This window comes from Loxodonta africana, chromosome 23 (assembly GCF_030014295.1).
Source record: "Loxodonta africana isolate mLoxAfr1 chromosome 23, mLoxAfr1.hap2, whole genome shotgun sequence".
Classification (NCBI taxonomy): Eukaryota; Metazoa; Chordata; class Mammalia; order Proboscidea; family Elephantidae; genus Loxodonta; species Loxodonta africana.
Genome location: NC_087364.1, coordinates 77,328,941 through 77,351,226, shown reverse-complemented (window position 1 = coordinate 77,351,226; position 22,286 = coordinate 77,328,941). Strand labels below are relative to the sequence as shown.

The following is a 22,286-nucleotide window of genomic DNA, read 5'->3' as shown; positions in this document are numbered from 1 at the left end:
ATACGTCATTTCAACTTAAATAGACTGTAAAATATCTCACTATTTATAACGTGGATTAATTAGTATCTGGTTTTTTATAAAACAAGCTAGTTGTAAAGTGCTAATTTGGCTCTTTTGGAAATGATGAAATAGAGATAATTGGGTGTTGAGTGTTGGATGATTGAATTTTTCAGTAAGTGTTTTAAGTAATTATTAGTCTCAGTGTAATATTTTATGTAATTGTGTGCATGAGGGTGTGTGTGTGTGCGTGAGTGTGGAGCTATGGAAAGGGGGCACTGACTGGTGATGCTGATTCCGGAGTGCATCTGAGGCTGTTGTAGAAATACCTGGGTGCTGATTACAACACTGCCAGTGATTATAACCCAAGAAGAGCTCACCTGACTAGCCTAGCACCCTAAAATCTCTAACAGGTTCATTAAACATGGCCCTGTGATCTGATCCAAAAGAGCCTAGTGTACCTTAGCTAATGCTAACATTTTTTGGAGTAAAACTTGATTACTGGTTTGAAACATAGTAAATCACTAAATTTAACATATTATTGAGCTTGGTAAGTTATAATATCCTGCATTAAATGTTGGGTAAACATTTCCACTGAAATGTGGTTTCAGTGTACATTTATTATTTATGAAAGTTACAAAACACTTGGGGCGAAACCACTGTCTTGGTAAACATGGCACAATTACGGTGTGAGGGGCAGCATAAAACGACCATTAAAGTGAATCAGGAAAGCAGGCAAACGTTTGGTTTCGCTTTAGCTCTTGAGGAAATGGTGTAGTATGAATGACTATTACAAGTCAGTATACTGAAACAACCCACTACTTCATTTTTCTTATCTTCCCATCCTCATGGATAATTGAGATTTATATCTGCTTTGGCAGGGACTTTTGATCAGAATAGAATAAAGCACAGTATGGAGGGAATCTTTTGAGACTTGAATTTACAAATTTTTCATCAATTCCTTAGTACTTGTGGAGCCAGCATTCTTTTGAGTCGTAGGCACTGTTTGAGAACCTTGCTTTCAAGAATTCTTTAGAATTCTGTAGTTTATCATAAATTTGTTTAAAGCAAATATAGAAAGGAGGTGGAGGTGTTCAGATTCCTAAAATTTTTATTATGGAATGGATTCTAAAACGAAACTAATTGGACAGTATAGTGAATGTATTTTCTCTTAGCTCAAGTGTGGATTTTATTTTTTTAATGAGGGTATTGAGAGGGTCTTCTTCTACAGGAAGCAGTGTGGTTCCTCTCTAACATCACCGCAGGAAATCAGCAACAGGTTCAGGCAGTAATTGATGCCAGCCTCGTACCAATGATAATACACCTTTTGGATAAGGTAAGTCATCTCGTATGCATCTAAGAATGGGGTAGGGATTTAAACCTAACAAATTAGGTGAATATATATGTTTCTGTTTACTTGATTAGGACCTATAGAGTAGCATGAACACTAAAGTATTAAAATTTGATCCCAGCAGTGTTTTATATACAAGAAAACTGAAGTATTAAAATTTGATCTCAGCGGTGTTTTATATGCAAGAATGCTAAAGTATTAAAATTTGATCCCAGTAGTTTTTATATGCAAGAATTCTAATGTATTAAAATTGATCCCAGCAGTACTTTATTTACAAGAAACATTCATTTTTGGAACCCCCTGGCCATTCTGTATAGTTCTTTTTACCAAAATTGCCATTATCTTGGAATTTATTAGAAAACAGTATTGTTACTACCAATAATAAATGTTTGTTTATAGTTCTAAGCACTTTACATTGAAATTGCATTTAATACAATAACCCTCTGAGGTTAGATACTACTATTATCCTCATTTTACAGATGAAGAAATTATGGTGTAGATAAATTGGCCAAGGTCAAACAGCTAAGTAAGTGTGCTATTAACCATGTGCTATATCATCTCTCATACTCCTATTAACATTTGGGAAACAAGCAATTTATAATGTTGCAGTCACAGCATGAGGGTTTTTTCCTGAAAACCGACCTGTAATAAAAGAGAAAACATGTCTGTATTTCCTCTGTGTTTCCTGTAAATTGGTGATGTAGCTGCTGTCATGTCAGTTCCAACTCACAGCGACTCCCATCCATAACAGGACGAAACACTGCCCCATCCTGCACCATCCTCACAGTCATTGTTATGCTTGAGCCCATTCTTGCAGCCACTGTGTCATTCCATCTTGTTGAGGGTCTTCCTCCTTTTCACTGACCCTCTGCTTTACCAAGCATGATGTCCTTCTTCAGGGACTAAATAGTCCCTCCTGATGACATGTCCAAAGTAAGCAAGACGAAGTACTGTCCTTGCTTTTAAGGAGTATTCTGGTTGTACTTCTTCCAAGACAGAGTTCTTTGTTCTGACAGTCTATGATATATTCAGTATTCTTCATCAACACTCTAATTCAGAAGGGTCAATTCATCTTCAGCCTTCCTTATTTGTTGTTTCCCATGCATGTGAGGCGACTGAAAACACTGTGGCTTGAGTCAGGTGCATCTTAGTCCTTAAAGTGACGTGTTTGCTTTCTAATGCTTAACAGACGTCTTTTGCAGCAGATTGGCCCAGTGCAGTACATGGTTTGATTTTTTGACTGCTGCTTCCATGGGCATTGATTGTGGATTCAAGTAAAATGAAATCCTTGACAACTTTAGTCTTATCTCTGTTTACCATGATGTTGCTTATTGGATGTTGTGAGGATTTTTGTTTTCTTTATGTTGAGTTGTAATCAGTAGGTGCTTCAAGATCTCTTTGCTTTCAGCAAACAAGGCTGTATCATCTGCATAGCACAGGTTTTTAATGAATCTTCCTCCAATCCTGATGCCCTGTTCTTCTTCATATAGTCCAGCTTCTTGGATTATTTGCTCAGCACATAGATTGAATAAGTACAGTGAGAGGATGCAACCCTGAAACACACCTTTCCTGATTTTAAACCATACAGTATCCCCTTGTTCTGTTTGAACAACTGTGTATAGGTTCTGTATGAACATAATTAAGTGTTCTGGATTTCCCATTTTTCACAATGTTATCCATAATTTGATATGATCCATACAGTCAGATGCCTTAAAACACAGGTAAACATCTTTCTGGTATTCTGTTTTCAGCCAAGACCCATCTGACATCGGCAGTGATATCCCTTCCTCCGTATCCTATCCTGCATCCAGCTGATTTCCTGGCAGTTCCCTGCCAATGCATTGCGGCAGCCATTTTTTAATTCTCTTCAGCATCATTTTACTTACATGTGATATTAATAATACTGTTAGATAATTTCCACATTCCATCAAATCACCTTTCTTTGAAATGGGCACGATTATCTGTCTCTTCCAGTGGTTGGCCAGAAAGCTGTCTTCCCGATTTCTTGGCATAGATGAGTGGGTGCTTCCAGCGTTGCATCTGTTTGTTGAAACTTCTCAGTTGATACTCTGTCAGTTCATGGAGTTGTTTTTCACCAGTGCCTTCAGTGCAGCTTGGACTTCTTCCTTCAGTGTCACCAGTTTTGATCATATGCTGCCTCCTGAAATGGTTCAATGTCGACCAATTCTTTTTGGTACAGTGACTCTCTGTATTCCTTCCATCTTCTTTTGATGCTTCCTGCATCATTCAGTTTTTTGCGTATCTTGTTAGGTGCCATCGAGGCAGCTCCGACTCGTAGCAACCCCGTGTACAACATAACAAGACACTGCCGGGTCCTGCGCCATCATCACAATCATTGCTATGCTTCGGTCCATTATTGCTGCCATTGCGTTAGTCCATCTTGTTGAGGGTCTTCCTCTCTTTCACTGCCCATAGAATCCTTCAGTATTGCAACTAAAGGCTTGAATTTTTTTTCTTCAGTTTTTTCAGCTTGAGAACTGCCATGTGTGTTCTTCCCTTTTTGGTTTCTTACTCTGGGTCTTTGTACATTTCATTGTAATACTTTGTCTTCTCAAGCTGTTCTTGGCTGTCTTCTGTTTATCTCTTCATTATTTCTTCCTTTTGCTTTAGCTACTGTCTGTTCAACAAGTTTCAGAGTCTCTTCTAACATCCGCTTTGGTCTTTTTCTGTCTTTTTAATGACCTTTTGCTTTCTTTATGTATGATGTACTTGATGTCACCCAGAACTCAGCTGGTCTTTGGTCATTAGTGTTCAACGCGTCAAACCTAGTATGGATTCAGCTCGGGTGTCCGGGTAGTCAGTCACTAAGTGTGTGGTGCAGACTCTCACCTGCAGTCCTGGATAAGCAGGAGTGATTGGTGTAGGCACAGGTATCTGGCAGCAATAGGCGGTCATGTACTGAGCAAGGCAGGGGGCTGATAGCTGCCCATGTCTGTAAGGAAACTGTGTCCTTGTTCCCTAGAGCACGTAGGTGGATAGATTTTGCAGTTGGCCTATGGGTACCCAGTGCTGTTGGCTGTAAGGACTGGGAGGCACCACTTATTCTTGGACCTGTGTCGCAGGTGGCTAGGTGTCACGGATGGAGCCACCAGTCCTCAGGCCCCTGATATGGGTAGGTGAGGACCCTGCTTAATAGGCAGAGCAGTGTCAACTGTTATGAACCTGCTTCTCCACCATGTAGCTGAAACAGTTGGAAGTTAGACTTCACGTATATACCCTGTTGTACTGTGCTAATGAGGGCCTACACTGTTGAAATGGGCCCACACAGGTCCACGCAGGGGTGAAAGGCATTCAGAGTCCATAGACCCCTTATGCCTGTGCCTAGGAAAGGGAACCGTTTCTGCCCTGAGTTCCCGGCTTAAGGGAGCTGGCAGATTATTTTTTCCCTGTTTGTTAATTTGTTCCCTCTCCAAGGATGGAAGAATGGCTCAGGGAGAGTGCAGGGTCCTTCTTCCAGCCCAGGGGATGCAGCTGGCTGGGACCCAGTGCAGGGCGGGAAGATAGGCGGTAAATGGGAGAGAGGTTTTTCCCGAAGGGGTATTTTTGGATCTCAGTAGGTTAAACGTAGGTACTTATCTTCTGCTGATTGAGGGCTGCTTTGCTCTTGTTCTGGAGGGTTGAGCAGACTCTGCTGCTCCTCCTTTCCCGTTGTGGAAAGCGCATCCCAAAGGCCACTGCTTTGCCTCTCTGCGCTCCCGGCAGTGGAATCGGCCTGCGGGGTGTCGGTTTCTGCCGGGTCAGGTGTGGCAACTCCTCTCTGCTTCTGAACCATTTCTCCCTTCCCCTGCTGCTCAGTCTGATTCCTCAACTTTGCCTTTGATATTCAGGGCTCCTAGCTTGTCATAGATAATCAATCCACTTGGTCTTATGGGTCTTTGTTGTAAGAGGGACCACTGGAAGCAGCTGACTACTCTGCCATCTTGGCCCAGCCCCCTCAAATCTGTTCTTGGAATGGTCTCTAAATTCAGGTGGGTTATACTCAGGGTTGTACTTTGGCTCTCTTGGATGTGTTTTAATTTTCTTCAGCTTCAGCTTGAACTTGGCATATGAGAAACTGATGGTCTGTTCCATAGCTGGCCTTGTTCTGACTAATGATATTGAGCTTCTCCATCATCTCTTTCCATAGATGTAGTCATTTTGAGTCCTGTGTATTCCATCCGATGAGGTCCATGTCTGTAGTTGCCGTTCATATTGTTGAAAAAGGTATTTGCAATGAAGAAGTCGTTGGTCTTACAAAATTCTGTCATGCAATCCCCGGCATCATTTCTGTCACCGAGGCCATGTTTTCCAACTATCGATCCTTCTTTGTTTCCAACTTTCACATTCCAATCACCAGTAATTATCAATTGCCTCTTGATTGCATGTTTGATCAATTTCAGACTGAAGTTGGTAAAAATCTTCAATTTCTTCATCTTTGGCCTTGGTTGGTGTGTAAGTCAGAATAATAGTTATATTAACTGGTCTTCCTTGTAGGTATATGGGTATTATCACCGACAGCAGTTCAACTTCAGGATATATCTTCAAATGTTCTTTTTGACAAGGAATACGTCCCTATTCCTCTTCAATTTGTCATTCCTGGCATAGTAGGAATCAGATGATTGTCTGATTCAGAATGGCCAGTACCAGCCCATTTCAGGTCACTTATGCCTAGGATATCAGTCTTTATGAGTTCCATTTCATTTTTGATGACTTCCAGTTTTTCTAGATTCATACTTTGTACATTCCACATTCTAGTTACTAATGTATGTTTGCAGCTGTCTTTTCTCATTTTAAGTCGTGCCACATTAGCAAACGAAGGTCCCAAAAGCTTTAATCCATCCAAGTCATTAACGTCTACTCCGCTCTGTGAGGCAGCTCTTCCCCACTCATCTTTTGAGCGCCTTCCAACCTGGGGGCTCATTTCCTGTAAACTGCTGGATCAGGTTCTGTTTTTTAGATCAAAATACTTTGTGCACAGCTTTTTTACTTGCAGATGATTCCCATGAGGAGGCACGTACTGTCTGCCTTGCGTCTGGTGCGGTTGGTGAGCGAGTTCAAGTCCTACCAGCCTAATCGAGCTGGTTATGGTAAAAGTGACCGTAAGCCTTTGGTGAGTGAGTTCAGGTCTCACCAGCCTAATTGAGCTGGTTATGGTAAAAGTGTCCGTAAGCCTTTGGTGAGCGAGTTCAGGTCCTACCAGCCTAATGGAGCTGGTTATGGTAAAAGTGTCCGTAAGCCTTTGGTGAGTGAGTTCAGGTCTTACCAGCCTAATTGAACCTGGTTATGGTAAAAGTGTCCGTAAGCCTTTGGTGAGCAAGCTCAGGTCTCACCAGCCTAATCGAGCTGGTTATGGTAAAAGTGTCTGTAAGACTTTCACCTGATGGTTTTTTGCTGCCATTGACAATTATTGTCTGGATCTGTTTTTTCATGAGGAGCTGCAAAGTGGTGACTCTGTAGTTCTGTCGTTCTTTATGTATTACCCAGATTCTTCAATAAAGGCTTTTCTTATTTAGGAAAGGCAGGAGAAATGCTGATCTTTTTATTATTAATCAATTTTTAGAATGACATGGTTTCCTGGCAACCTTGAAATGTTATCAGAGTGAATTTTTTTAGTGTCATTAGGAAAGTTTGGATTCTTACGTATTTGATGAGCTTGAGTCCATTATGGTTGTTACTCTTTTTTGACACTCCTTATCCCTGATCACTGGGTACCTTTTATAGTTTGTGCCTGTGTCTTTTTTGACATTACACCAGTAGTTTTTGAGAGTTTCCTACCTACCATTTGGATATGACATGTCCCAGGCTTATCTTACATATTTTCTGACCCAGGCCTGGAATAAGTTCATGAACATGAGAATTCAGAAGAAATGAATCATGAATGAAACGTAGGAAGTTTTTAAAGATTGTTATTTAGGATAATGAGGTTTTTCTTTTCAATTATTTGATTTTATATCTTTTTTTTTTTTTTTTTGCTAAAAAATGTGAACATATGTGCTTATTTGCCTTATGATGTATTGGTACACACACACATATACATATATAAAACATCAAAACAACAAGACTAACATTGCCACTAGCACGTGACTACTGGATGCAGTTTTAAGATTTCCTTGAGGTTCTTTTTGTCCGTAGAGTATATCCCACCAGTGATGTACTTGAAAATACTGTGTCACTTGAAATAATTCTTTTATGTGTGATTAAGCCACCAACTTGATAAATAGGTTTGTTCCTGATTTTTGTTATTGTTTTCTGGGATTACTTTTTTATTTTATTATGAAAAGTACTAATATGGTTCCCAAGTTAAAATATGTACCTTGTTTTCAAGGTACATACACAGAGGTCTAGACTCCAATTCTGTCCTTCCCCTCCACCCCATCCTCTCCCTTTCTTTACAATTACTCATTTTTATTTTTGTTTATCCTTCCATTGCTTATTTTTAAAATAAAAGTAAATGCATATGTTTATTCCTGTTTCTCCCCTTTCTTACACAGAAAGTAGCATATTATATATTCTTGCATTGCCCTTTTATTTTTCTTTATCCTGGAGTCACTTCCATAGCACTACACAGAGAGCTTCTTCATTCCTTTTATCACAGCTACATGGTACTCTGTTGTATGAATGTACTATAGTTGATTCAGTCAATCCTTTATAGTTGATTCAGTCAATCCTTTGTAGGTTTTTTCCATGTTTTTGCCAGATTATATTTGGGGTTACTGGATGAGAGAATAAACATACGTAAATTTTGCTATAGAATGCCAGTTCTCCTTTTTAAAGGTTGTACCCTTTTTCGCTCCTACCAGCCTCACTGGCAAATATTTGGATTTTATCAATCTGATAAATAAGGAAGGATAGCTCAGTGCAATTTTAATTTGCATTTCTCTTACTTTACTTTTTTTTTTTTTTTGCTTTATTTAACGTCATAAGCATTTTTCCATGTCCCTAGTCTTCTGAATATTTAATTTGTTCTTGTTAGTTGCCGTTGAATCGATTCTGACTGATAGCGACCCCATGTGTGCAGAGTAGAACTGCTCCATGGGGTTTTCTGTGAAGACAGCCCAGGCCTGTCTTCTGAGGTGCCTCTGGGTGGGTTCGAACCATCAACCTTTGGTTAGTAGCCAAGCCACCCAGGTACTAATAGCAGCTTCTTATCTAATTAAGTAGATTTATTATGGTTAGTCAACTGTTGCCCTGTTGTTAAGAGTCATACCTGCTTGCGCTTTTTGGCTCTTATAGTGATGCTATGACCATATGTAGAAAGATATACGATTATGCTTTGCTTTATTTTCTTACAAATCTCAAAGGTGAGATTACTAAATCATATTTTCAAATGATTCTTAAATATATTTTGCCAGTTTGTATTTGAAAGGCAGTGTATTTGAGTAACATTTTATCATAGTCTCCTTAATGCTGGGTATTATTTTAAAATCTTTGTTAGAAGTTAAAAAGGATACTTTAACTTAAAATTCTTTTGGTTATAATGAAATTGTATATTTTTCCATTTTGTTCAACAGTAATATCAAGTGTAACTCTATGGGGCAGTTCCACTCTGTCCTCTAGGGTTGCTATGAGTCAGAATCAACTCGATGGCAGTGGGCTTGGTTTGGTTTTTGTTGTTGTTGTTGCCAGGAAGCTTATAAAAAGAAGTCTCCATTTGTATAGGGTAGATTGGGTATAGTTCAAAGACTTACCTTAAAAATATATATATATAAAAATTACGTGTGCATGTAGAAAGGCTAAAAAGAATCCTGGGGAAATGAGCAGTTGATAGATCATTTCAGAAAACCTTTATTCCAGTAAAATTTGGCATATGTTACAATTTATATCCATTTGTTTTGCTTTTACAGGGGGATTTTGGCACTCAGAAGGAAGCTGCTTGGGCCATAAGTAACTTAACAATTAGTGGAAGGAAAGACCAAGTAAGTTCAGCTTTTTTTATTTCTAAAAATTGATAAAATAACAATATAGTTAATTCTAAGATTTAGACTTAAGTAAATCATAACTTAAAATAATAGCAAGATAACAGGCATTCTGTGATCCCCCCCCGCCAATATGGTAACCTCACCTTGAGTTCCTTTAGTCATATTCCATAGAAGAAAAGTATTCTCTTTCCAACTTCTTGACCTATAAGAATTTTCTAACCCAGGGTAAGGTCAAAGGTCAAGGCTTTTACAGTCAGGGTTGGTTTTTTGCTTGCTTGTTAGTTTTTTTGTTTGCTTTGACAATATTAAGAAGGAACAGGACTTTTTATTTTAATATGGCAGAATGAGACCACCTTACAAATTCTCCTAACAAATGAACTAAAATTTATAAAAAGGCAAGCAAACAAAAATTCACCAGCAGCAAACCAAACAAGGAACTAAACTAGGGTGAAGCGTGTGAGGCATTTAGGACATAACATTTAAAGAAGCACTCGCTCATCCTCTGGGTCATGTGGGTGATAAAACTCACCCATTGTACTAACTGGCAAAGAAAAAATAGTTTTAAGAGGCCCAGATCTGTTTCACAGAGCAGGTAAAAAAGGGTGAATTTGGAGCTCAGAAACAAAGACATTGATAACTGTCAAAAAGGAGCCATGGACCGGTAATGACAGGTAAATCCACTTAAATATGAATGTAGAGCAGAATATAGATGTAATTCGTGAAAGTAAAATTCATGACACTATTATAATGTTCGAAAAATATTATGAAAACAGTGGAATCAGGAAAAGTGGGCGGCATGTGAGAGTGCTAATTACCCTTCCCTATTACAGCAATTATTACAGCAAAGAGCCAGTAGACTCTGTCAAGTTGAGCCATTATAGTTTAAAAAAAAATAAAATGTTCAGCTGCTTAACTGATTTCATAACCTCTTAATCTTAGAGGGGAAAGGATCTTTGAAGGAAGTTTTCCTTCTGGCAAAGAATGTTTAACATGAAGTACAGTGATGCCTTCATTTTTACTTTAGTTTTGCTTTCTAAATTCCAGAAAAATAAACTTACCTGCATTAAAAAGGAGAAGAGGTTTAATTAACTTGTAATCTAGTTTAGTAACATGAGAGATGAGGTCATGTTTCCATTCTCAAATTTTCAAAATCACAGTTACTTCAGTGGAATAATACAGTATACAAACTAAGTTTCCTTATGTGTATTGTTTCATTGTGTTTGTATCCCTCAGGTGGCCTACCTTATCCAACAAAATGTTATCCCACCTTTTTGCAACTTGCTGACTGTAAAGGATGCACAAGTTGTGCAGGTAGTACTTGATGGACTAAGTAACATATTAAAAATGGCTGAAGATGAGGCAGAAACCATAGCCAATCTCATAGAAGAATGTGGAGGTAAGTTTATTACAAGCTAATTTTCTACATTTCAGTGTTGTTGCTGAAACACTTTTATTTTCTGACTAATGCAGCATTTCCGTATTTTTCTTCATTAAGGTACAGATATTCTATATTCTGTATGTGCAGCCCTGCCCAGTTTTTAGCATATTCTTAAAACCAAAAAACCAAACCCGTTGCCGTCAAGTCGATTCAGTCTCATAGGGTTTCCAAGGAGTGCCTGGTGAATTTGAACTGCTGACCTTTTGGTTAGCAGCCGTAGCTCTTAGTCACTACGCCACCAGGGTTCCCAGCACATGCTTAGGTAACTGAATAGCTGCTGTGCATTGAACAGGCACCATGCTAAGGTACAGGAGAGAGAGTGGTAAGCAAGGCATCATCGTTGCCCTCAAGGCCTGTAGTCTGGTCATGGAGATAACCATGAACTGATTCAGTGTGCTAATTATCCTAATAGAAATGTACAACAAAATGGGATACCTAATCCATCCAGGAAGAAGCAGGAAGTGACACCTGAGCGAGATTTTGAGAGATGAATAAGGATTAATGATATAAAAAGGGATGAAAGGTGTTCCAGGCAAAGATAACACCATGAGCAAAGTCCGAGGTGAGAAGCAGCATTCAGCAAATTATGAGTAGTTCAGTGTTGCTGAATCACAAAGTGTGGGATAGAAGCTGCCAAGAGGTGAGGCTGGAGAAGTAGTCACCAGACCCCTACCAAGTCTTGGAAGCTTTGTAGCACTGCAGATACTTTATTCTGTAGGGAATAGTTCCCAAATCTGACAATTACCAGAACCATCTGGGGTATAAAGAACAAGGATTATCTACAACTCAGAATTAACGTAGGGACAGAACATGGGTGTCTCATCCAGTGTGGCTGTCAGAATATAAACACTGTCAACCTGGGTCAACGTTACGGTATTTCTGACACGTTGAGAAGGAAATGAAAGGAGAGAGCCACAAGAGTAGGGGAAGCCGTATCTGATCTTACTTAGTCGGGGAGTCAAGAGGCATGAAAATTGATGTAGGAAGAAATAGGTGTACAGGCAGTCCCCAGGTTATGAACGCGATCCATTCCTGGGTTTTTAAGTCCAACTTGTAGGTAAGTCAGAACAGGTGCATAGGGTTCTTATTTAGCCTGACTTTAGTGCATGAAAAGGCTCAAAGCCTTTCCAGTGATTTAAAAGCTGCACCTGCAGCAAGCGAAGGTGATTGTGATGAAGAATTTTGTGTGACTAGGGATTAGTTGGGGCTGGTCCGTTTGCTTCAAAGCGAAGGCAAATTTATGTAACTCTAAAGGGCAAGTATGAGTTGTCTGTAAGTCGGCTGTTCCTAACCAGGGACTGCCGTCTTTAAATCTACTAAAGTGATGAACAGAAGAACAAAAAAGAGTATCAAGGTAGGATCAGGAGATTAGGAAGTATAAAAAAAATTTTAAACTAGTCTTTTTAAAAATTATTATTGCTGGGTTTTTTTTTTTTTTAATTATGTAAACATACCTTAATTATTAAAATGTCTTTGTATGTTAAAATCAAAATATGGGCTCTTAAGCATTACGTGCCTTACTGGAGGCAGGGCCTAGGAATCTGTTTTATATAAGCTCCCCCAGTGGATTCTGCTGTAGGGTAAGACAGGCAGGCCATTGAAGGATTTTATATGTTGAGGGAATGTGGGTATCAGGGAAATGGGGCCGTTGGAGACAGGAGACAGGGAAGCCTGTTAGGGAAGTCTGTAATGGTCAGGCCACACTAAATGAAGGCAGCCATAATAGAGGTTTAGGGGAGATGACAAGGTTCAAGAAATGGATACACTGACATTTTTGATATTTGACTGTGGCGTATTAGGGAAAATGAAACTTAGGCTTTCTCTCAGATTTCCCAAGCGGTTATTATCACCAAGTAAGGATACAGGAGAGAAAAAGAGTTTACATGAGGAAACAAATAAAACGAGCTGTTTTGGACAGTTTGAGTTTTAGGTACTTGTGAAATGTCCTCATGGAATTACCATACAGGCATTTGAATTGTATGCATCTGACACTAAGAAAAGAAATGTAGTTGTACATGTGCAAGTCTGCAGTTTATACGTAGTAACTAAAATTTTTTATTGGAAGGGTTTTACCAAGAGGGGGCAGAGTATAGAGTGAGAAATGAGCCCAAGACAGTTCCTTCCATTTAAGGATAGGATAGAGGAAGAAGACTCAAGGGGCCATTTCATTTTATTTCAGAGGCCTTAAAAGTAATTATTACTCCTATAAAGCAAAACAAGATAGAGCTTACATGTCAGCAAGTTACGTATGTATATTCTTTTTAATGTTTCTGCCTTTGATTTAATAAACTTATTAACGTTTACAGGGAAGATTTGCTTTTCCTCTGAAATACTGTGGTTGATCTTGATCATTAACAGATGTCTTCAGTGTATTTATTTATTAATCAACTGCACTTTTTAATGTTCCTCCACCCCCAGTATATTCTCACCAGAAAAACTTGGCAGATAATAGAAAGAAGGAAAGAGGAGAAATTACCCATAGTCCTGCAGTGCAAACCACCTCTGTGGTATCTCGCGAGTCTTTTTTTCTGAATGGCTGTAATCAAGTATATAGGGAGAATTTTATAATCTACTTTTTACTTCTAACAAATAAAAGCAGCTGTACGTTGTTATTCTTTATAAACATTTGTTATATTCTATTGAACAAAAAAAAAAAATTTTTTTTTTTTTTTTATTGAACATGTCCCATTGCTTGCTTAAACATTTAATGCAGTTAGACACTAAGGCTAATTTTTTTAAGATAATAAGCTTTATCTTTGTGCATAAAATGATTTTTATTTAAAATTCATCTTTGGAACATATTCCCCAAAATTGGACTATGTGGTCATAAGATTATTGTAACATTTTTGTTGTTACTTTTCAAATGTCACCATTGTTTCACTTCATAAAATATCTTACAGGACTGGAGAAAATTGAACAACTTCAAAATCACGAAAACGAAGACATCTACAAATTGGCCTATGAGATCATTGATCAGTTCTTCTCTTCAGATGATGTACTTAGTAATTTTGTAGTGTTCTTAGTTTTATTTATAAAACATAAGTCTGGATGAAATAATACAGTAAGCTAGGATATACAGTGTGCATTTTTTAAATGAAATTAAAATAGCTATTAACAATAATGTCATTTGCTTCAGAAACTGATAAATACTTCAGTATTTTAAAATCCCTCAGGGCATTACAAAGTACCACAAGCCCTAATAGTAAAAAGATAAGGATTTTTTTGACAGGGGGTGAGTCGAGCTTTATTCTTACTTGATATCTTTATAGTTTTCATATGTTTTATTAATGGCATAGTGTATTTCTAAACAGAACAGTGATATCGGTATATCCTATAATAAATCCTTCATGACAATATTAGTTCAACTACATTTGAATATAGCATCACTGTTATTTTTATTTGGTGACCCAAAACAAATATGAAAATAATAAACAGACAAAATGAAAACAATAAATCATCCTAAAAAGATAAAGTACTATGAAAGTGGTGGGCGTACACACACACATACACAGTCATGGGCCGCATAACGTCCATTCGGGCAAAGTCCGACCACATACACGTCTGTGGTCCGGTACGCACCCTCCGGGGAAGCCCACAGCCCAGCTCGGCAGCAAGCCCACCCCGCTGCCCCCCACCCACGGGAACAGGTGCCCCTGCCACTAGGAGGGGCAGACACCTGATCTGCTTCTGGGTGCCCAAGGTCAGTAGGCATCACCAGGGCCCTGCCAGGACCAGGTGCCAGGTGGCTGAGACCACTTCCTTGCTGCTCTGGCGCACACCCGGAGCCTCCATGACCTTCATGGGGTAGGGATGGCATGCTGGGCAGGACCTGGCCAAGCGCTCACCTGAGGCATCCGCAGCAGTAGCTGCTCAGGCCTTGCACCCCACAACAGCCCCCAGGCCTGTGCGCTTGAGAGCCCCACGCTCGGCAGACCCAGGTGTTGGTACGACATCCACATTACATAACATCCCATTTCACAGGACGTATCATGGGCGTTAAGTGATGCGTGACTGTGTACTCATCGTACCAACAAAAAAGAGAAGGCATAATACAGTCTAAGATAGACTAGAGTATCTTCAGATTGCCAGTATACAGTAGTTTGAATGATAGTATAATTTATTTTTAGTATTTCCTCTTTGGAAAAGTAAATCTAAAATTAAAGGAATTGTCATTTAGAAAATTATAATGGTTCGGTACAGCCACCAGTATATTTCCTAAATGATTTCCTCAGTTTTTCAAAGAATAAGTCTTACATCACAAACTTTTTCACGAAAGAGTGCTGTGTTATTAAACATTTTGTTAGATGTGTGTGGTTGAACATTAGTCTAACAAGGACAGTACTAGGAAATCATAGACTACTTACACATGTCCAGCCCAAGTCCTATTTAGAATAGAATGCCGACTAAATAAACCAGAAATAAAATCCAGAAGAAAAGTCTTTTAAGGATAGCATGTCTCAAAGTTGCATTTCTGGAGGTTCTAATTTGCAAACAGAGTGTGTCAGGATCTCTGATACCTCCGCGTGTAGTCCTGTGTTAGTCACTCTTACGCTGTGGGAAGGATAATTCAGCTGGTATACATGGTTATAGGAACTGCACTGTAGCTTTGTAATTTTGTGGTATTTCAAGAAAGGACCTTAGATATAAAATACATTATTAGAGCTATTATTTAACCACCTGCCTCTAATTGTTATCAAAAGGTTAGCCAGAGATTTCACTTATTCTCCAAAAGTGCTGGCATTAATTTTTTTCAGTATCATCAACTGTGTCCACTTTAAAGGTACGTGGACACTGTCGTGAATACCAGTGAGTGGACCCTCACTTTCTGAGAACTAGGACCGTCTCCAGTTTATTGCTCCTGTTTCATTATTTTGGCAGATAGCCATCTCGTATATCCTCTTAAATTCCCTTTTATTTTGGCTTCTCTTATAAAAAGCCTTTAAAAGTGTCTCAGTTTCCTATAGGCAAGATAGAACAGTGTCGTGACGGGAATACGGCTGTAGTGCCATTTATGGGTGCCCGTCGTTTGACAGTGACTTTCTTCTTGTCTCCCCAGATCGATGAGGACCCTGGCCTCGTTCCAGAGGCCGTACAAGGTGGAACGTTTGGTTTCAATTCATCTGCCAACGTACCAACGGAAGGGTTCCAGTTTTAGACAGATGTTGTGGAAGTTAGGTCCATGCAGCACTGAGATATATATATATACACATATATATAAAAAGGTTTGATCCATCAAGCTTGGCTCATGGGATCTGCTGCTGCATTAAATCGGGAAAGAAAATGTGAAGATTTCATTTGGAATCACAGAAAATGCCCAAATGAGGTCAGGATGGCGAGTGGATGCGAGTGAGAATGAGTGGCAAAATGTAATGAAAACTTTACATGGATGCTTATTTAGGTTGTTAAAAGTAAAAAGGGCTACAGGTCACAGATCTTTAGTGCCTGAGAAGGAACACTGACTTACTCTGTATCAGTCGAGGGGAAAGTGCAGTACTGTCATCTTCAAACCTTGTAAGCATAAAAGAGAATAGGATGCCCGTATGAGTCAAAGGAAAATGAGCCCAGGCCTTGCTCTGAAGCAGTGTGTGAGTGGACAATGTTGGATGAATGTCTGGCTCAGTGATGGAGAGCCAGGTTCATCTTTCACATCTAGGGCTCTTCACTCCTGAAGCAGACTCCTAGAGCTGGAGTGACTGTGTACGAGAGTATGGTTGTAGTGCTGTATGTGAACGCATGCAAGCTTGATTCGCCTTCAGGGGGCTGATAACAAACCTAGTAAATCATCAAAGTGAGATCCTAAGTGTTAAAGTACACTGGACATGAAAACAAAGACCGGTTTAGCAGCAGACATCGGTTTACTCTGCAGCCTGTGTTTTCTATCCCTCCCCTTCCCTTTTCCCACCTCCCGCTCCCACCCACCCACCCCCCCCCCCCCCTTTTTTTAAAGCCTTTATTTACTTTACCTAGTATGGCTTTTTAGTTGCTTCTCAAGTCAGAAAACTTTTCAGGAAGGTTCCCTGTGCATTTGCACCAGATGAGTGTTTGATGCTATGAAAAGCTTTCCATATCATCAAAACGAATTTGTGTAGATTTTTGCATGAAAAAAAATCATAAATTTCCCTCAAAATAGACTGTTGCAGTACACAAGTTGCCATAATAGTATAAAACAGTAAAATGTACTTTAAAAGCCGTCCTTTTCATTTTCAGAGATAACATAAAGATCTTTGCATGAGGTAAATCTACAGCATAGTTCATTTTTAGATTTTGTTGAGTCCTGTAAAGAAGAAGAAGAAAAAAGTTTCAGTTGTGGTAGAATACCGTGCTGTGTTTAAATGTTACTTGTTTTCAAATTTTGTTTTCTATGAAAATGATATGGAAACTTCTAAAATGGAATTTGGTGCATATGTACTGCCGAATAAAGACCGATGAAGAGGTTTGAGTAGATGTACAAATCAAGTAATGGTTTGAACACCTTTAACTATGCCTCATCTGTTCAGTTGTTTTAGAATCTTTTTATCTTAGATGTAGGCAGCCATGAACAATCTATTTTGAGCCACTTTAGGGAGAAAACTTTGTATTTTTAAAACTTGCATAAAAGTTATGCAAGTGGTTTTTATAAATTGGAATAATGCCTCAGTTTTGAGGTTATGCACACTAAATTAAATGTGACATAAATTAATTTGTACAAAAAGAACTCTTTATAAGGTGGCTCATTGTAGGAAATCCTGTGCCTTCCCCTTTGAGCACAAGTGTTGCATGAACAACAGTTTGCTGTAAGAAACACACACGATTAGCCACCATTAGCATCTATATCTACTTTGTGTTTAAAAATCAACTGGTAATTCTGAAACACTGTAGAATGGATAAAAATTATTTTGTGATCATAACTCTTTGTTGAACTAGAGTATTTTTGCAGCATTCCTTGTCATCAGAAACATGGTTAAAGTTTAAAACTAGAAGCAGCAGAAAACTAGCTTGTAAAATTTATCCAAGTAGAATGCAGGCTAGGCTGTCTTGGGGAAATAAACATTAAAACTTAAAGCAATGTTTTAAATGAGGTGTGTGTGTGTGGTGTGTGGGTTTTTTATGTTAATGTAGAGTATAATTCAAGGACTTAAGTTAGCATCTTTCTTAAGCTTTTGACCTAAAACCAGCATAAGAGAAGAAATTTTATAAGTTCTGTAATTTGGATATGGACATAATAATATCCTAACCCACTGAATTTGTTCACTTGACACCATCCATACTTCTTTCTCCCTGTCCAAACCAAGGTTTTGTCCTGCCTTCCCTCTTCCAGCAAAATGGACTGAGAGAGATAAAAGTATTACTGTAACTTCAACAGATGGCTCCAAGTGACTGCATTACAAAGTGTAGTTTTTACAGAAGGCTTAAGTTACCCCAGAAGGTGAACATAACAAAACTTTGTGTGATTCATGTTCTGTTTTTTAATAAAAAATCTGGGCGAAAATGAGCCATTGAGCTTATAATAGGCCAAATTATTTACTGGATTAGGTTTTCTTATATACATAATAGTTACGGTAATCTTAACCTTTCTGAGTACAAGGGCTGCCAAATGATCTAAATATTTTATTTTTACCTGTGGTCTCATGAAATTCATTTCAGTTACCCACAGTTAACTGATTTTAATACAACTCTATTTTCCGATCATCTTAAACTGACTTTTTAGACTATCAGGCCATTTGCAAGTGTATAAGAATACTATATTAGAGGTATGTGACTAGCCCTACTCTAAGACAGTATCTTTAAAGATACTTCTAATTTTCAAAGAGTCCAGTAATTGTGTGACGTGGTGGAAGCAGTACTTTCCACATTGCTCTGGACCAAACCCAGAGCAGTCCTTTAATTTAAGCTATCTAATAATCATTAAAAATACATCTGGAAGATTTTTTTGTCATTTAGTTCAGGCTTACCTCAATGACTGCAGATCATAGGTTGAGGCGTTTTGTATGTTTAAAGGTATAACGGCATTTCCTTATGAGATGACTGCCTTTATTGTAACATTAATGGATTCTCCATTGCCTCAAGTCTCTAAAGAAAAAAGTTATGAGAAATTAAGCTTTGGCTTTAAAGACTAAAGAGGGAGGGGTATATTAGTTTTCTATTGCTGTATTAACAAATTGCCACAAACTTCAGTTACTTAAAACACATTATTTCACAGTTTTCTTTGGCTCAGAGTATGGGTACAGCTTAGCTATGTCCTCTGCTTAGTGTTTCACAAGGCTGCAATCAAGGTGTCAGTCAAAGGTACAGTCTTATCTGAGGTGCGAGGTCCTCTTCTGTCCTCGTGTGGGAGAATTCCTGTAGGACTCATGGCAACTTGCTTCTTCAAAACCAGAAGTAGAACTTTGAGATCAGGGAAGGCCCTAAGCCCTCATGTAAAGGGCTCACCTCATTAGGTCAGATGCACCCAGAATAATCCCCTTTTGATTAACTCAAAGCCAAAATTATTAGGGACCTTAATTGCACCTGCAGAATCCTTTTACCTTTGCCGTATATTACATCTATAACCTAATCGTGAGAATGATGTCTTCCTTCGCAGATCCTGCCCATGCCTAAGGGGTTTGTACAGAGTGTCTACACCAGGGAATCTTGGGAGCCATCTTAGAGCTCTGCCTACCACACGGAGTATCAGTGTTTAGAACTGGAGCATTTTAGAGGTGATGACTTAATGGAGGAAGTTTGTTTTTGGATTAGGGATGCCTGTGAGAATGTTAAATGCTGGACAGCTTCCCCCAAAAGTGTACCTACATGCAGTTCTCTATACAGTTTTAGGGGATCTTCAGGAGCCGGTGAATTTCAGAGTACAAATGAGTGATCTGTCTCAACTCTCCTCTTCAGATGACGGAGTTGCCAAGAGGTGACTTGTCCAAGGTCACACAGCTAGTGAGAGCCTGATAAGACCCTGATCTCAACTTCTAAATCATGCTTGCTTCCAACTATTTTCTGAAACTAAGTTCATTTACATTTGTGAACCTATGCAAAAAAATGTTTATTCAACTTTTCCTATCTAGTATATAACTAATAGGTTACAGGAGCTTTCCTGAGAGTTTTGAAATTATTTGATTTCTCCTTTTTGAGTTTTCAATATTGAATCTTCCATTGTAGATATTAAGCAAGTGAACTATAAAACAGGCCAACATAGCTTTAATTAATAACAATTACAAATTGTTAACTCCTTTAACTGATTAGGATTATTTACCTCAACTATAAAATCCATTGTTAACTATTTTGAAGGCCAGAATACCTGAGTATTCTTGAACCTTTTTTCTTGATTATTTACTCAGATTGGCAGAATTCATTAGATATTAGCCAATAATTTAATATGACTAGGATGGGGAAGTTTGCCCAGATGATTGATCCGATATTACCAAACACTCTGCTAGCAAATTCATGCCTAACAAACTTGACATCTTGACTTTTTAAATGAGAAAATAATTTTTCTCAAAGTTTTAAATGACCATTAATAAAGTATGCTTTTTTCAAAAATATAAGTACAGTAATAAAAATTTTGCTTCGTAGATGCCTTTAAGTCAAATCAAGGTGTGCCTTGATGGTCTTAGTGCGATCAGAATTGATTCAAAGGAATAAAGGAAGATGGGAAAAAAAAAATTGTAAATTCTGTATTCTGGTGTGATGAGAAGCAATTCCAGACCGCAGTGTCACGTTTCCTATTAACCAGCACATCAGTAGTGTACGGGAAAGTAGGTTTTTTTCCCTAAGGGCTTAGAGTTTTGAATATTCTTTCTAAATCTAGGCCCTTTTGTTCAGAATGTCCATGACTTGACAGCTGCTGGTTTGTGCACAAGAGCGGTTAAGTGTGAGGAAAAGTAAATGACTGCTTCTACAGGTGTTCCTGACCTACCTCCCACCAGAGGACTGCACCACCCCCTGGTCGTCCCTGATCTCTGCCGCCCTTTCTGCCTTAAACCCTCTACCAGGCGCTCCTTGGAAACCATATGGAGCAGTTCTACTCTGTCCTACAGGGTTGCTATGAGTCAGAATCGACTCAACAGCTGCAGGTACCCTCCACAAATTTTCTATCTTTTGTAGCTCCAGATATGCTGCCTATTCCAGGTTGCTTAGCTTTTCCAAACTAAGTCTACCAGTCCTATTCTTAGAAATTTTCTGTTAACATTTTCCATTTGTGCTTTTCTTTCTGTCCTCTTACCTGATCTGGATAGCTGATGGACTCTTTGACCATGGTAGTTCTTAACCGTATAACTTTACCTAAGATTTCTCCAGTGTGTTTCTACTCTTAGTTTGAAACAACTGTTACAGACTTCTAACAATCTGCTGGAGTGTACACGCTCCTGTTTAGTCTCAGTCATTAATGGTCATCGTTCAGCCCTGATTTTAGTGATGCCCTCGATCTCCAGTTAGTTACCTGTCTTTGAGGTCGTTCCCTCAGTGTCCTTCCATTCTTCTGATTTTTGAGCCTGTTGGCTACCCTTCCCTCATCGTTTTTATGGGTTACTTTTTTACTCTGGCTACTTTCAGTGATAATTTCCAAATCTTAGACTTGACTTAGAAGAGTATTTTTCTTTAGGGAGGGGGCTCCACATTTTGGGTCGTAGTTCTGAAGGAATCAAGTTAACCTTATTTTCTCCTTTACTGTTTTTCTCTCTTGTTTCTTAGGGGGTGTCACCTGTTGAACTCATTAACATAAAACTTATTCCTTACCTGTTCTTGGTATTTTCTACCTCCAGCCATTTCCCTGTGTACTGGCAGATACACTGGCTCCGTAAACAGGTTATATCCTGCCTCATCCAGTAGCTATCAGGGAGTCAAGTACAAACGGCGGGCCACCTGTGTCGTAGCAGTTCTGCCCTGTCTGTACTGATACACCTCGTCCAGTGGTCTTCAGCATGAGTGGCAGTTCTGGGCATTCTAACTTTTCAATCCTTGGCATATAATTGGTAGAAAAAAAAAAAAACAACTGGTTTTTTACTTTTTTTTTTTTTAAACCAAGTTAGGGTGGTCTGGGACAGCTGTTAGGCTACCTAAATAATAACTTTGTTCCAGTCCAAGTCAGGTAGTGGTCAGAGGTGCTAAAAGGGTACTGAAAGTTTGTCACCCTGTTACCTCTACCCCATATCCTTTGTTTGGCAGTTCTCCCCAGCTACAGGGAGTAAGAAAAGAAGCAGCAGATGGGAAGTGGGTCTTGGTTCCTTCCTGGTTTTCTCAACTCCATTGTCTGTCCTTTGAATTTCCCAGGTATCTGTTGCCTTCAGGAAGTCAGGACTATCTATATCTAGGCTATCTACAGCCCTGGCCATCACCCTTATTTTGCAGTGTGCGTGTTACGTTTGTGATAATTTCCCGTTCTGTAGTGTCTGTTGAGTCATTGCTTTATCATGTCTGCATTTCTCAGTCTCCACTAGATTGTAAGCTCCTTAAGGGCAAGGTCCGCCTACAAGCAAAGCACTGTAAACTCCATGAAGGTGCCATGAGTCCTTTGGGCACTCAATAAAGGCTTGTGGTAATGATGCAGCTTCTCAGATTAACTCATTGTAGCGATTGCCTCTAAACGTCTCCAATTTAGAATTTTTTGATTTGCCTC

The 22,286-nt window shown here is 39.0% G+C and overlaps 1 protein-coding gene and 1 non-coding gene across 3 annotated transcripts in view; both read left to right on the top strand.

Annotated features, from left to right (window-relative positions):
- Positions 1-17,759, top strand: part of KPNA4 (karyopherin subunit alpha 4) — an 80,940-nt gene extending 63,181 nt beyond the window's left edge. Inside the window, exons 13-18 of one of the 2 annotated variants that reach the window (XM_064275667.1) lie at positions 1,229-1,333; positions 6,327-6,458; positions 9,193-9,264; positions 10,501-10,663; positions 13,606-13,700; positions 15,762-17,759. In XM_064275667.1, coding sequence (XP_064131737.1) covers positions 1,229-1,333; positions 6,327-6,458; positions 9,193-9,264; positions 10,501-10,663; positions 13,606-13,700; positions 15,762-15,860 — 666 coding nt within the window. In that variant the 3' untranslated portion in view covers positions 15,861-17,759. The remainder of the gene's footprint in view (positions 1-1,228; positions 1,334-6,326; positions 6,459-9,192; positions 9,265-10,500; positions 10,664-13,605; positions 13,701-15,761) is intronic. The other variant, XM_010595924.3, reaches the window with a different exon arrangement.
- LOC111752312 (small Cajal body-specific RNA 7) lies at positions 116-443 on the top strand. The gene has a single exon (XR_002787277.1). It is a non-coding gene; the product is annotated as a small Cajal body-specific RNA 7 (non-coding RNA).
- Positions 17,760-22,286: the final 4,527 nt, after the last annotated feature.